We start from the raw sequence: 11,260 nt of genomic DNA, 5'->3' as shown, positions 1-11,260 counted from the left end.
GGTGGGCACATCAGGGTGGGCACGTGGACACCTCAGGGCGGACACGCGGCCAGGTCAGGGCGGACACGTGGCCATGTCAGGGAGGGCGCGCAGACACCTCAGGGCGGGCACGCGGTCACCTCGGGGCGGGAGCGGGGACACCTCGGGGTGGACACGCGGCCAGGTCAGGGCGGGCACGTGGACACCTCAGGAGCGAGCTCGCCCCGCCCCCGCCGCCGGCGCTGGAGCGACACGGCGACGCCCGGCATTTTGATGAGCAGTGTAGCAGATAAGCTCAAGGCTCCCAGAGTGTCTGCTGAGTCTCAGAAAAAGTTTTTATACCTTCAATCCTAGATAAATGAGAAAATTCAAACGTGACGATACATGGATTTGTCACGTGGAAACCGCCGCGCCGTCTCCACGCATGCGCAGCTCGGCCTCCGCCTCCGGAGGGGCTCGGCGCCCTCAGATCTCCGTCAGGGTCAGCTTGTAGGCGCCGCCGGCTTCCTCGATCTGCAGCTGGAAGGTGTCCTCGTTGGAGTAATGCTTCACGATGTTGTCGTCCATGTTCACCAGGATCCTGGGGGCAGAGGGGCGCCGTCACCCCCGGGCGGCGTGGAGGGCCGCGTGCTGCCGCCCGGCCCCTCAGGAAGCTCAGCGACCAGATGGAGCCGGGGGCCTGAGGCCACGGCTCCCTGAGACCCGACTTCCCCGAGAGCCCCCCTAAAGTTTAAACACGGCCAGTGCAATCACCCAGTCTGGCCCTGCCCGGGCAGCCGCAGCCAGCACTGAGACCCCACAGATCTACAGCACTCATTTTCAAGCTGATAATTGTGATGGCTCTGGGCGGAAGAAAGGTTCCTCACGCCTGGTCTACACGAATGGCTACTCAGCTCCACCCTTCCACTGCACCCATCTAGAAAATTCCATTCCAGGTTCAGAATTCAGCCCCTGGGCCTGGCGCTATGGCGCAGCAGGTTAAAGCTCTGGCCTGAAGCACCGGCATCCCACATGGGAGCCGGTTCTGGTCCCGGCTGCTCCTCTTCCCATCCAGCTCTCTGCTATGGCCTGGAAAAGCAGTGGAGGATGGCCCAAGAGCTTGGCCTCTGCACCCACATGGGAGACCCGGAGGAAGCTCCTGGCTCCGGATCAGAGCAGATCCGGCCATTGCGGCCATCTGGGGAGTGAACCAGAAGATGGACAACCTCTCTGTCTCTACCTCTTTCTGTAACTCTTTCAAGTAAATAAAATAATATATATATATATTTTTTTGACAGGCAGAGTGGACAGTGAGAGAGAGAGACAGGGAGAAAGGTCTTCCTTTTGCTGTTGGTTCACCCTCCAATGGCCGCTATGGCTGGCGCATCGCGCTGATCCGAAGCCAGGAGCCAGGTGCTTCTCCCGGTCTCCCATGGGGTGCAGGGCCCAAGCACTTGGGCCATCCTCCACTGCACTCCCGGGCCATAGCAGAGAGCTGGCCTGGAAGAGGGGCAATCGGGACAGAATCTGGCGCCCCAACCGGGACTAGAACCTGGTGTGCTGGCACCGCAAGGCGGAGGATTAGCCTACTGAGCCACGGCACCAGCCTAAAATAAATCTTAAAAAAAAAAAAAAAAGAATTCAGCCCAAACTCTCATGCCATGCCCCCTCTACCCAAACAGCCGCACAGCACAGGCACTATGTAAAACTGATCTAAAATATTATCTCCAGACAAAGCAGCAGCGCTTTGTCACCTGAGAACACGACCTACAGGGTGCAGGGCAGTAAAGGAGAAAAACGCAGGCTTCAGAGCCGCTTGGGGCCAATTCCACACCAGGGTCCACCAGTCCACCACCAGGAAACTCCAGGGGGCTGGTGCTGGGGCGCACTGGGTAAGGCCACTGCTTGTGGTGCTGCCATCCCATATGGGTGCCGGTTTTGAGTCCTGGCTGCTCCACTTCCAATCCAGCTCCCTGTTGATGTGCCTGGGAAGGCAGGTACTGCACCCTGTGGGAGACCTTGAAGAAGCTCCTGGTTCCTGGCTTCAGCCTGGCCCAGCCCCGGCCGTAGTGGCCATTTGGGGAGTGAACCAGCAGATGAAGGATACCTCTCTGTCTCTCCTACTCTTTCTGTAATTCTAAAGAAGCGAAGAAGGAAGGGCAGGGGGGAGGGGAAGGGGGGAGGGAAGGAGGAGGGAAGAAGGAAGAGAATGGGGAAGGGGAGGGGGGGGAGGGAGGGAGGAGGGAAGAAACTTGGGACCCTGGTCAAGTCTCAGCGTGCTGAGCCTGGCTGCCCCGCCCACAGACAGCATGTGGTGATTCTCATCTCAGAGAGACCACGTGGGGCCCGTGGCACACCTGGCCCCAGGCCTGGCCACGCACCCTGGAATCTGCAGCCACAGTCCCCGTCACGCGTGGGAAGGCAAACACGTGTTCACTTGAGGGAACAACCCCACCCACATCTTCTGACCGTAGTTTACTGAGACACAGCCCACTGTGGCGCTGGTCTCTGGGTGGGTATTGATGAGCGCTTTGCACCTGCGCCACACACGGCACCGTCCCCACCACAGGCACCGAGGTGCCGGTCACTGCTCACCCTTTCTTGCACTTCTTGAATATTTTCCCGATCTTGTCTTGAGGAACATCGTATTTGTCCGAGATCTAAAAGAACAAAGAGAAATAATTACAGAAGGCTGTTTTCACAGCCTACAGCGCAAGCAGCAGGTGGGCGCTCAGTGCTGTGCTCCTGCAAAATCGCACCCAGAGAAGAGCAGAGACCCAGCCTGTGCCGAGCAGGAGGGGAACACGCGTCCCAGCTGCGAATACCCAACGACTGGAAAAAATCCTGGGCTGGGACTTGGCGAGTCTACTTCCGGGTCACAGCTTTCTTTAAAAAAATGAGCAGACTTTTATAGAGCAGCTTTAGTTTACAGAATAAGTGAGCAGAAAGCACAGAGCTCCGTGCACCTCCCCATTATCCACACCAGCGCCAGTGCTGGGCGGGTCACCCCTGGTGAGCGGACGCTGCTCAGTGCCATCAGCTCAAGTCCACAGTCAGCACCCAGGGGTCACACGCCTCATGACGTATGTGAGCCGCGGGTGTGACACATGTATGACAACGTGTTCACGGGGCCTCAGGATTCTGATCAAATGGATACAACCCTCGCTTGGGAGGGAAACCCGTGCAATGGCGTCCATCTGTTGGGGCCCTTACCGGCCCTGAGTCTTCCCTCACCTCATTTGTCACAGAATTGTCATGAGATCCATGTGTCTGCCACAGGCCAGCGCTATCACTTTAGACACAGAATCACAGGAAGACACATTTAATACTCTGGCCCAGCAGTTCAGACGACAGCCGGGACACCTGCGCACACATCGGAGGACCTGCGTCTGACTCTCGGCTATGCTTATGATTCCAGCATGCCGTTGACCCAACTGTAGGAGGCAGCAGTAATGACTCAGGGACTGGGTCCCTGCTGCTCCCATGGCAGGCCCAGACTGAGTTCTGAGCTTCCGACTCTGGCCTGAATGAGCCCCTGGTCATAGCAGGCATTTTGGGAGAGCAAGTCAGTGGGTGGGAACTTCTCTGTTTCATTTAATTTATTTATTTTTAAAAGATTTATTTATTCAGGGGCCGGCGCCATGGCTCACTTGGTTAATCCTCTGCCTGAGGTGCCAGCATCTCAAATGGGCACCACGTTCTAGTCCCAGTTGCTCCTCTTCCAGTCCAGCTCTCTGCTGTGGCCTGGGAGGGCAGTAGAGGATGGCCCAAGTGCTTGGGCCCTGCACCCGTGTGGGAGACCAGGAAGAAGCACCTGGCTCCTGGCTTCGGATCAGCGTAGTTCCGGCTGTAGCAGCCATTTGGGGAGTGAACCAACGGAAGGAAGACCTTTCTCTCTGTCTCTCTCACTGTCTGACTCTACATGTCAAATAATAAAAAAAGAGATTTATTTATTTATTTCAAAGGCAGAGTTACAGAGAGGCAGAGGCATAGAGAGGTCTTCCACCTGCTGGTTCACTCCCCAGATGGCCACAAAAGCCGGCCCTGAGCCGATCCAAAGCCAGGAGCTAGGAGCTTCTTCCAGGTCTCCCACGTGGGCGCAGCAGCCCAAGGTCTTGGGCTGTCTTCTAGTGCTGGATAGAAGTGGAGCAGCTGGGACTTGAACCAGCACCCACATGGGATGCTGGCACTGCAGGCAGCAACTTTACTCACTAGGCTACAGGACTGGACCCTCTCTGTTTAATTTTATTTGAAATGCAGAGCAAGACTGAGTGGGTAAGGAGGGTGAGAGAGGGAGTGAGAGAAATCTCTCCCCTCCATTTGCTAGTTGGAATGCCACTAACAACCACATGCTCGTAACAAGCAGAGCTGGGCTGCAGCTGAAGCCCGGAGCTGGAAACCCCTGGGCTCCTGGGCTCCCAAGCAACTTGGGCCACCACTTGCTGCCTCCCAGGGCACATTAGCAGGAAGCCAGGGTAGGAAGTGCAGCAGGACTTGAACCTAGGCACTCCAATATGGGATGCGGGAATCCCGAGCAGTGCCTTAACCACTGTGCCAAATGTCTACTCTTCAAATAAATACAATTTAAATTTTTTTAAAAATTAAAAATACATATCTTGTAGCCCGGAAGACACAGCAAAGTCCCAAATCACACACTGAGAACTCTGTCCCTGCTGGCTCTGCCCAGAGCCTCTCCACAAAACAGGAAAGAATCCGGCACAATCGCCAAGGCTGTGGCTCGGCACAGCTGCCGCGGTGCTCAGTGGCCCCCAGCGCCCTCTGCAACGGGCGATGGGGGCCCGCCCACCAGCGTTATCACGGCCACGTACACTTCAGATGTCTTCCTTCCAGGGCACAAAGGTGCCTTCTACAAGGAAAGATGAACTGCTCCAAGGACACGCAGCGAATGCTGCCCTCGTCACACGCGTGATCTAGGACTGCCGTCCAGATCCCTCTCAACTGGGATGCGCCCAGCCAAGGCACGTGGAGGAACGAGGCCTCGCAGCCCAGCCTTCCGCTTGCTGTGCCTCGGTGTCCTCTGGGGACTGGTTCTGGGGCCCTCAGGGATGTAGAAACCCGAGGATGCTCAAGTCCCCCACATAAAATGGGGTGCTGCCTGCACGTAACCTGCACTCAAACTACCTCCAGGTTACTCACAACCCCAGCACAACGTACGTGCGTGTACACAGCCGCAGACGGCTGCTTTCAAACATTGTGGACAAGCAGCCGGCTGAGCCCCTCGTGTGGAAGCTGCACACTGGGTGCCTTGCAGGGCAAACCCAAGCTCAGTGCTCTCCCCTTCACGCGAGTCCACTTCTTTCCTGTACCACTGCGTGGTGACACCTGGTTTGTTCATACGACCCAGCTCCAGAGGTGTGAGCACCCTCAGGCATTCCGTGTGAGCTGCGAATGGGCTCTCGGTCCGGAGGTTTCCCGTCTTTCCCACGCTCTCCTCTCTCTCCCTATCAAGGGCTTCCATGGCTCTTAAGAAATAATGAGGGGGTGGGGGCCGGCGCTGTGGCGTAGCAGGTAAGGCTGCCGCCTGCAGTGCCAGCATCCCAAATGGACGCTGGTTTGAGTCCCAGCTGCTCCACTTCCCATTCAGCTCTCTGCTGTGGCCTGGGACAGCAGTGGAGGATGGCCCAAGTCCTTGGGCCCCTGCACCTGCACGGGAGACCCAGAGGAAGCTCCTGGCTTCAGATCAGCCCAGCTCTGGCTGTTGCAGCCACCTGGGGAGTGAACCAGTGGATGCAAGACCTCTCTCTCTGCCTCTGCCTCTCTGTAACTCTGCCTTTCAAATAAATAAATCTTCAATAAATAAATAAATAAATAAATAATGAGGGGCCACCAAAGGATATGGCACAGAGAAACTGAAGAGAAACTGCAGGCAGCAGGAAGTGCCAGTGCGGAAGGTGGTGCTGGTGGAGGTGGAGGCGAGAGGGACACCCGAGTGAGGCCGTGAACTCCAGGAGACGGCACAGCTGCTCCCCAAACCCTGCCCCTCACCTGCTTTATTCTGCCTCACTGCTCGCGTGCACCCTGGGTGCGGCCATTCCACTTCAGACCCAGCTCCCTGCTCATGTGCCTGGGAAGGCATCAGATGATGGCCCAAACGCTTGGGCTCCTGCCACCCACGGCGGGAGACCTCTAGAGCTCTGGGATCTTGACTTTGGCTTGGCCCAGCCCCAGGCATGGTGGGCATTTGGGGAGTGAACCAAATGGATGAACACATCTCTTTTTGTCTCTCCCTGTTACTCTGCCTTCCAAATAAATAAGTAAATAAATCCTAAAAATAAGCTTTCATTAGCTCCTAAACACTTTGTTACATGGTAATCTCCCTTTCGCCAAGTAAGTAAAAATTAAAGTACTCGTAGGCCCTCACAAATGTCTTCAAGAAAACGGAACATTCCTGTCTGGGTGACTCCCACCTACCGACCCAAGTGCCAGGAGCGGCGGGGTAGGTTCTCTGGCGGAAAAGACAGATACACAAACAAATCTGTGGCTGGGCTGCAGGCAGGGCAGCCCGGAGCCTGGGGGTGTCACGCTCCAGCTCTCCCCAGGCACTTGGATCGTCTGTTTCAGTGGGCTTCGAAGCTGGCATCCGTGTTTTAAAAAAGGAGTTACTTATTTCCAAGGCAGTGACGGACAGAGCAGGAGACCTAGGACTTCCACATTGGGTTCACTCCCCAATGGCTCCAACAGCCAGGGAGGGGCCAGGCCAAAGTCAGGAGCCAGGAACTCCATTCTGGTCTCCCAGGTGGGTGCCGGGGCCCGAGCAATTGCCCAGGCGCATGAGCAGGGAGCTGGATTGGAAGTGGAGCAGCCCAGGACTGGAGCCACTGCTCAGGTGGGATGCTGGCGCCGCAGCGCTCCCTGGCACCCATCTTTCAGAAGCGATGACGGCGCGTGTCCACTCACAGCCTCCATCAGGCCCTTCAGAGACGGGGTCTTGAGCATGAGGGCGTCGAAGACTTCTTCAGACTCCTTTCGGACGTAGAGCAGCACTGGTGCCGGCCGGCAGTGAGGCGGCAGAGGGAGGAAGGAGGAGAGAAAGGCTGCCGTCAGTTCACACAGGCTACAGTGGACACGGATCATGGGTGCGGGCCACAAGCAAAGGACGCCTTCACACCAAGGCACGGGTGCGAGCCATCTAGTGGGAGCGGACACACGCACTTGGGCAGCGCTGCAAACCCCGGGCGCGCTGCTCACTTCGAACGCCCGCCACGCCACGGCCGCCAGCTCACCTCTCTTGGGTTCTTCCACTCGCGCCAGTTTGCCAGGAGGCGGGACGACGAAGTCATCTTCCACGCCAAACGGCCCCCTCTTCAGGGCAGAGCTGTGGGCGACCCAAACACCCCGAGGGCAACGTTAGCTTAAGCTGTTAAACGTTAGCTGAGCAAAGCCAGCTGCAGGGTCAGTCAAGGAATTCCAATTTTTTTTTAGATTTTAATAATACATTTATTAAATTAATAAAATCACTATATGTAAATCATTATCAAATGACAGAGACAGACTGGATAAAAACACATAATATTCATTACATTCCGTCTTCAAGCACGTTAGGCCACTTTAGGCTGAATTTTGTATTTTACATAGTGTTCATTTCTCATCCGGCCCAGCTTCCAGCCAGCGCCGTGGCTCACTTGGTTAATCCTCCGCCTGCGGCGCCAGCATCCCATGTGGGCGCCGGGTTCTAGTCCCGGTTGGGGCACCGGTTCTGTCCCGGTTGCTCTCTTCCAGTCCAGCTCTCTGCTATGGCCCGGGAGTGCAGTGGAGGATGGCCCAAGTGCTTGGGCCCTGCACCCCATGGGAGACCAGGAGGAAGCACCTGGCTCCTGGCTTTGGACTGGCATAGCTCCGGCCGTTGTGGCCATTTGGGGAGTGAACCAACGGAAGGAAGACCTTTCTGTCTCACTGTCTATAGCTCTACCTTTCAAATAAATGAAAAAAAAAAAAAAATGACAAGTGGAGAGCTTGATGAGGCAGGACATTTTACGAAGCAGAAGTTCCTCCCCCAAACACTAAACCAAAAGAGGAGAAAGAGAAACAGCTGAGAAGCCCGGCAGCGGCCACCTTAACCAAGAAAGCAAGCAAACAGCACAGTCAGGGCTGGCGTGAACTGGGCTTCCGACGGGACGCGCGAGGAGGGGAAAACGTCACCTCCAGAGGCTCCTGCCCAGATGCCGCAGCCGAACCCAAGCTAAGGGATACAGCTGGTGGCCAGGAGAGTCAGGGGAGCCGGAGAATGTTCCAGAATGAAGGTGGTTCAAGAGGACAGTGTGGCACTAACGCACGGGTGAGTACCCGTGGGGATGTGGCAGGCGCCCTCGTCTGCAGGGCACCTGGGAGTCGGAATCATTCCAAACAGACTGAATTTAATAAAGCGAAACGAAACACAAATCTTACCCTTCGCCCTCCAGCTCCTCCGAGGTCATGGGTAGGACCTAAGACCAAAAGACAGGGTGTGTTTCAAACATGCGCTCAAAACGTCTCAGACCACAAAGTCCCACTCGGCACAAAGCGGGAGCAGCTTCCGACGTGGCGGACCGGGGACGAGACCCCGGCCGCCTTCCTAAGCCAGCTCTGATAGGCACCGTGAACTGCTCTCACACAGAGGCTGGCGAGCACGGCCGGGGGCCCAGCTCCGGGCCAAGCCGCGCCTGTCACTCACTTCCCTCACCAGGAAGTTTCTCCGCAGAAACCGACCATTGCCCATGGCCTGCAGCCCCCGGCAGGAGGCCTTTGCCAGCGAGCAGGCTGCCGCGACCGGCAGGACTTGGCATGGGCCGCGTGACAGGGCTGTGCCAGGGACGGGCCAGGAGCTCGGACTAGGAAGATGGTCTTCCTCTGTCCTTTGTGCTACCACGGCCACCTTAAGTTGCTAACATCGGCGACCACACTGCGAATAACATCACTACTCTAGAATCTTCTCAGTGAGCGAGGTATGAGTGAGTGGACGGGGAAACACAGGACTGAGGCCACAGGCCTGCACTGCGCTTCCAAGTCCACCGTCTTAAACGGAGTTCAGTGAATGAACCGAATATTCCAACTGGTCAGAGGTCATGGGCGCTTGGCCTCCAAGAACGGTGAACCATGCCCGAGTTCCTCTGGGTAGGGGCTGCGCCCCGGGGCGCCGGGTACCCACGTGAGCGCCCCGCTGCAGGCTGGCGAAGTGCACGTCGGGAATGAAGAGCACGGGCTGCGTGTCGAGGTCCAGGAAGGGCTTGAACACTGTGCTGTCGGTCCGCTTGTGGGAGGGCAGCAGCGGCACCTTCACGTCCGAGACTGCAAACGACCGACAGACGCCCGGTCAGACACACACAGAGGGACGGGCGCTGGCGCAGTGTGGGCTCCCGCCCACGACGCTTACAGCACAGGGCCCCCAAGCTACAGGCCAGGGCCCTAAGGAAGGGAATCACAGGGCCTGCGTGCTCGCGCACGGGGCCCCGGGACACCCATCGACGCCGGGGAGGAAAAGGCGTCTCTGAACACACACGGGAGGCAAAGCCTTTGGCTTTTTTCATCGGAACAGCTGCATGTATGAGCACAACTTGGAAGTAATTCCTCCCCGGCATTTCCATTCTGACAGCAATGTACCTTTGACTTTAGAATATATCAAGAAACTCAACATGCAGCTAGAGTTCGTGAACACCATTGTCTAAAACTTAATTTTGTCCAATTTTTAATTATTTTTATTTTATTTTTGAAAAGTGGCGAGATGGAGACACAGAGATCTTCCACCTGCTGATCCATTGCCCCCCAGGCCGAAGCCAGGAGCCTGGAGCTCCGGCCAGGTCTCCCACGTGGGTGGCAGAGACCCGAGGACTTGACCGTCGCCTGCTGCCTCCCGGGGTGCGTACTGCACAAGCCGGACTGGGAGTAGAGGAGCCAGGGCTCAGACCGAGCACCTGGGGTGTGCGCCCCGAGTCCGAGTGGCCTGACTGCCACACCAGACGCCGCCCGTCCAATTCTCCAGCTGGTGGATAAAAGCACAGCTTCCGTCTGCCGTCAGCCTGGCCCTGTCGGTGTCCTCGGCTGGGGGCTGCCCGCCGAGGGACACAGGCAGACTCCTGACCAACGCGCTGCCCGCAGGAGAACACGCCAGAGGCCCGGCCCCCAAACCGCAGACGGGCCTCTACGGGCACAGGAAAGGCCTCCGTCCTGGTGACCTTCTCACATGGGACTTGTGGACAGGACATGGAGCACCTCAGAAAACGCAGGAAGCCTTCCAGGGGACCTGTCCGAGCACCCCAGAACGTGCCAGCTGGGACAGTCAAGAACGAGGATACCCTACATTCCCCAGGGCACCCCACTAGCCCGTAAACCCACACAAGTCTCCATTTCCACAGCTGCTCCGGGACGGGCGCCAGCCACAAGGAGCCCAGAGCAGCTCCCGCACCGCCGGGGCTGCTGGCGGCAGAGCTGGGACCCAGCCCCGCCTGCGGTTGCCTGGCTGAGGGACCCCCCCCCCTGTAGCCAGGCCCGCACCGCGCCCCGGCCGCCCCCCTCGAGGACGGAACGGTCCACTCACAGGCGCTGCCCTGGCCGGGGCCGGGACACTTGCCTTTCCTCTTGCTCTGCTTCCGCTCTTCGTCCCTGATTTTCCGCTCAGCTCCCTGTGGGGCAAGAGGGGGGGGGCACTCAGCAGAGCCGACCTCTGGAAGACGGGCTCGCACCCCGACGGCCGTGGGGAACGAACCCCACCACCTGCTACCTCGTGGGCCTCCCCAGAGCCCCTCGGTGATGCGGCGCGGACTAGAATCGCAGGGAACGACCACGTGTCCGAACAAACCGAGAGTGAAGGCCCTCCTGGTGGTGGACGGAAGCCGGGCAAACCTGCCCATGCAGCTCCCGGCCTGCAAGGACACGCGTGCCTCCCTTGGTCCAGCAGGAAAAGAAAACGAGGCACAATCCCCAGGGGACCCCACCTCCAAGTGCACTCGCTCCTCCGGGCCACCTCATCTCTGAGAGCGGGGCTCTGCCCAAGGAGCTGGCATCAGCTGAGTGACAGACACGGCCAACTGTAGCTCACCTAAGCCAAGAGGCGACAAGACACCTGCAGTGTCACTGAGCAGAGAACACGTGTGCTCTGAGTCCCACGACAAGGGCGCCCACCTGGGGGACTCACCAGACAGAGACACACAGCAGTGCCACGCGACGGAGCCCACCCCACCTGCCAGAGACGGCGCACGGCCAGAGTCACACACTGCATCAGCTCGTCTGCCCACTGCAGTAAGTGCACGGCACACGTGTCCTCACCAAGGTGTCCAGTCGCCCAGCGGTCCCTTCTCTTACACAGATT

At 57.9% G+C, this 11,260-nt stretch overlaps 1 protein-coding gene across 1 annotated transcript in view; it reads right to left on the bottom strand.

Annotated features, from left to right (window-relative positions):
* Nucleotides 1-248: 248 nt before the first annotated feature.
* Nucleotides 249-11,260, bottom strand: part of GRHL1 (grainyhead like transcription factor 1) — a 46,290-nt gene continuing 35,278 nt past the window's right edge. The window contains exons 10-16 of the mRNA XM_062210128.1: nt 10,523-10,574; nt 9,104-9,243; nt 8,365-8,402; nt 7,203-7,294; nt 6,877-6,962; nt 2,554-2,618; nt 249-559 (exon numbers count right to left, since the gene is read on the bottom strand). Coding sequence (XP_062066112.1) covers nt 445-559; nt 2,554-2,618; nt 6,877-6,962; nt 7,203-7,294; nt 8,365-8,402; nt 9,104-9,243; nt 10,523-10,574 — 588 coding nt within the window. The 3' untranslated portion in view covers nt 249-444. The remainder of the gene's footprint in view (nt 560-2,553; nt 2,619-6,876; nt 6,963-7,202; nt 7,295-8,364; nt 8,403-9,103; nt 9,244-10,522; nt 10,575-11,260) is intronic.

Source organism: Lepus europaeus, chromosome 13, assembly GCF_033115175.1.
Source record: "Lepus europaeus isolate LE1 chromosome 13, mLepTim1.pri, whole genome shotgun sequence".
Classification (NCBI taxonomy): domain Eukaryota; kingdom Metazoa; phylum Chordata; class Mammalia; order Lagomorpha; family Leporidae; genus Lepus; species Lepus europaeus.
The sequence above is the reverse complement of the archived record's forward strand: the minus strand, read 5'-3'. Positions and strand labels throughout refer to the sequence as shown.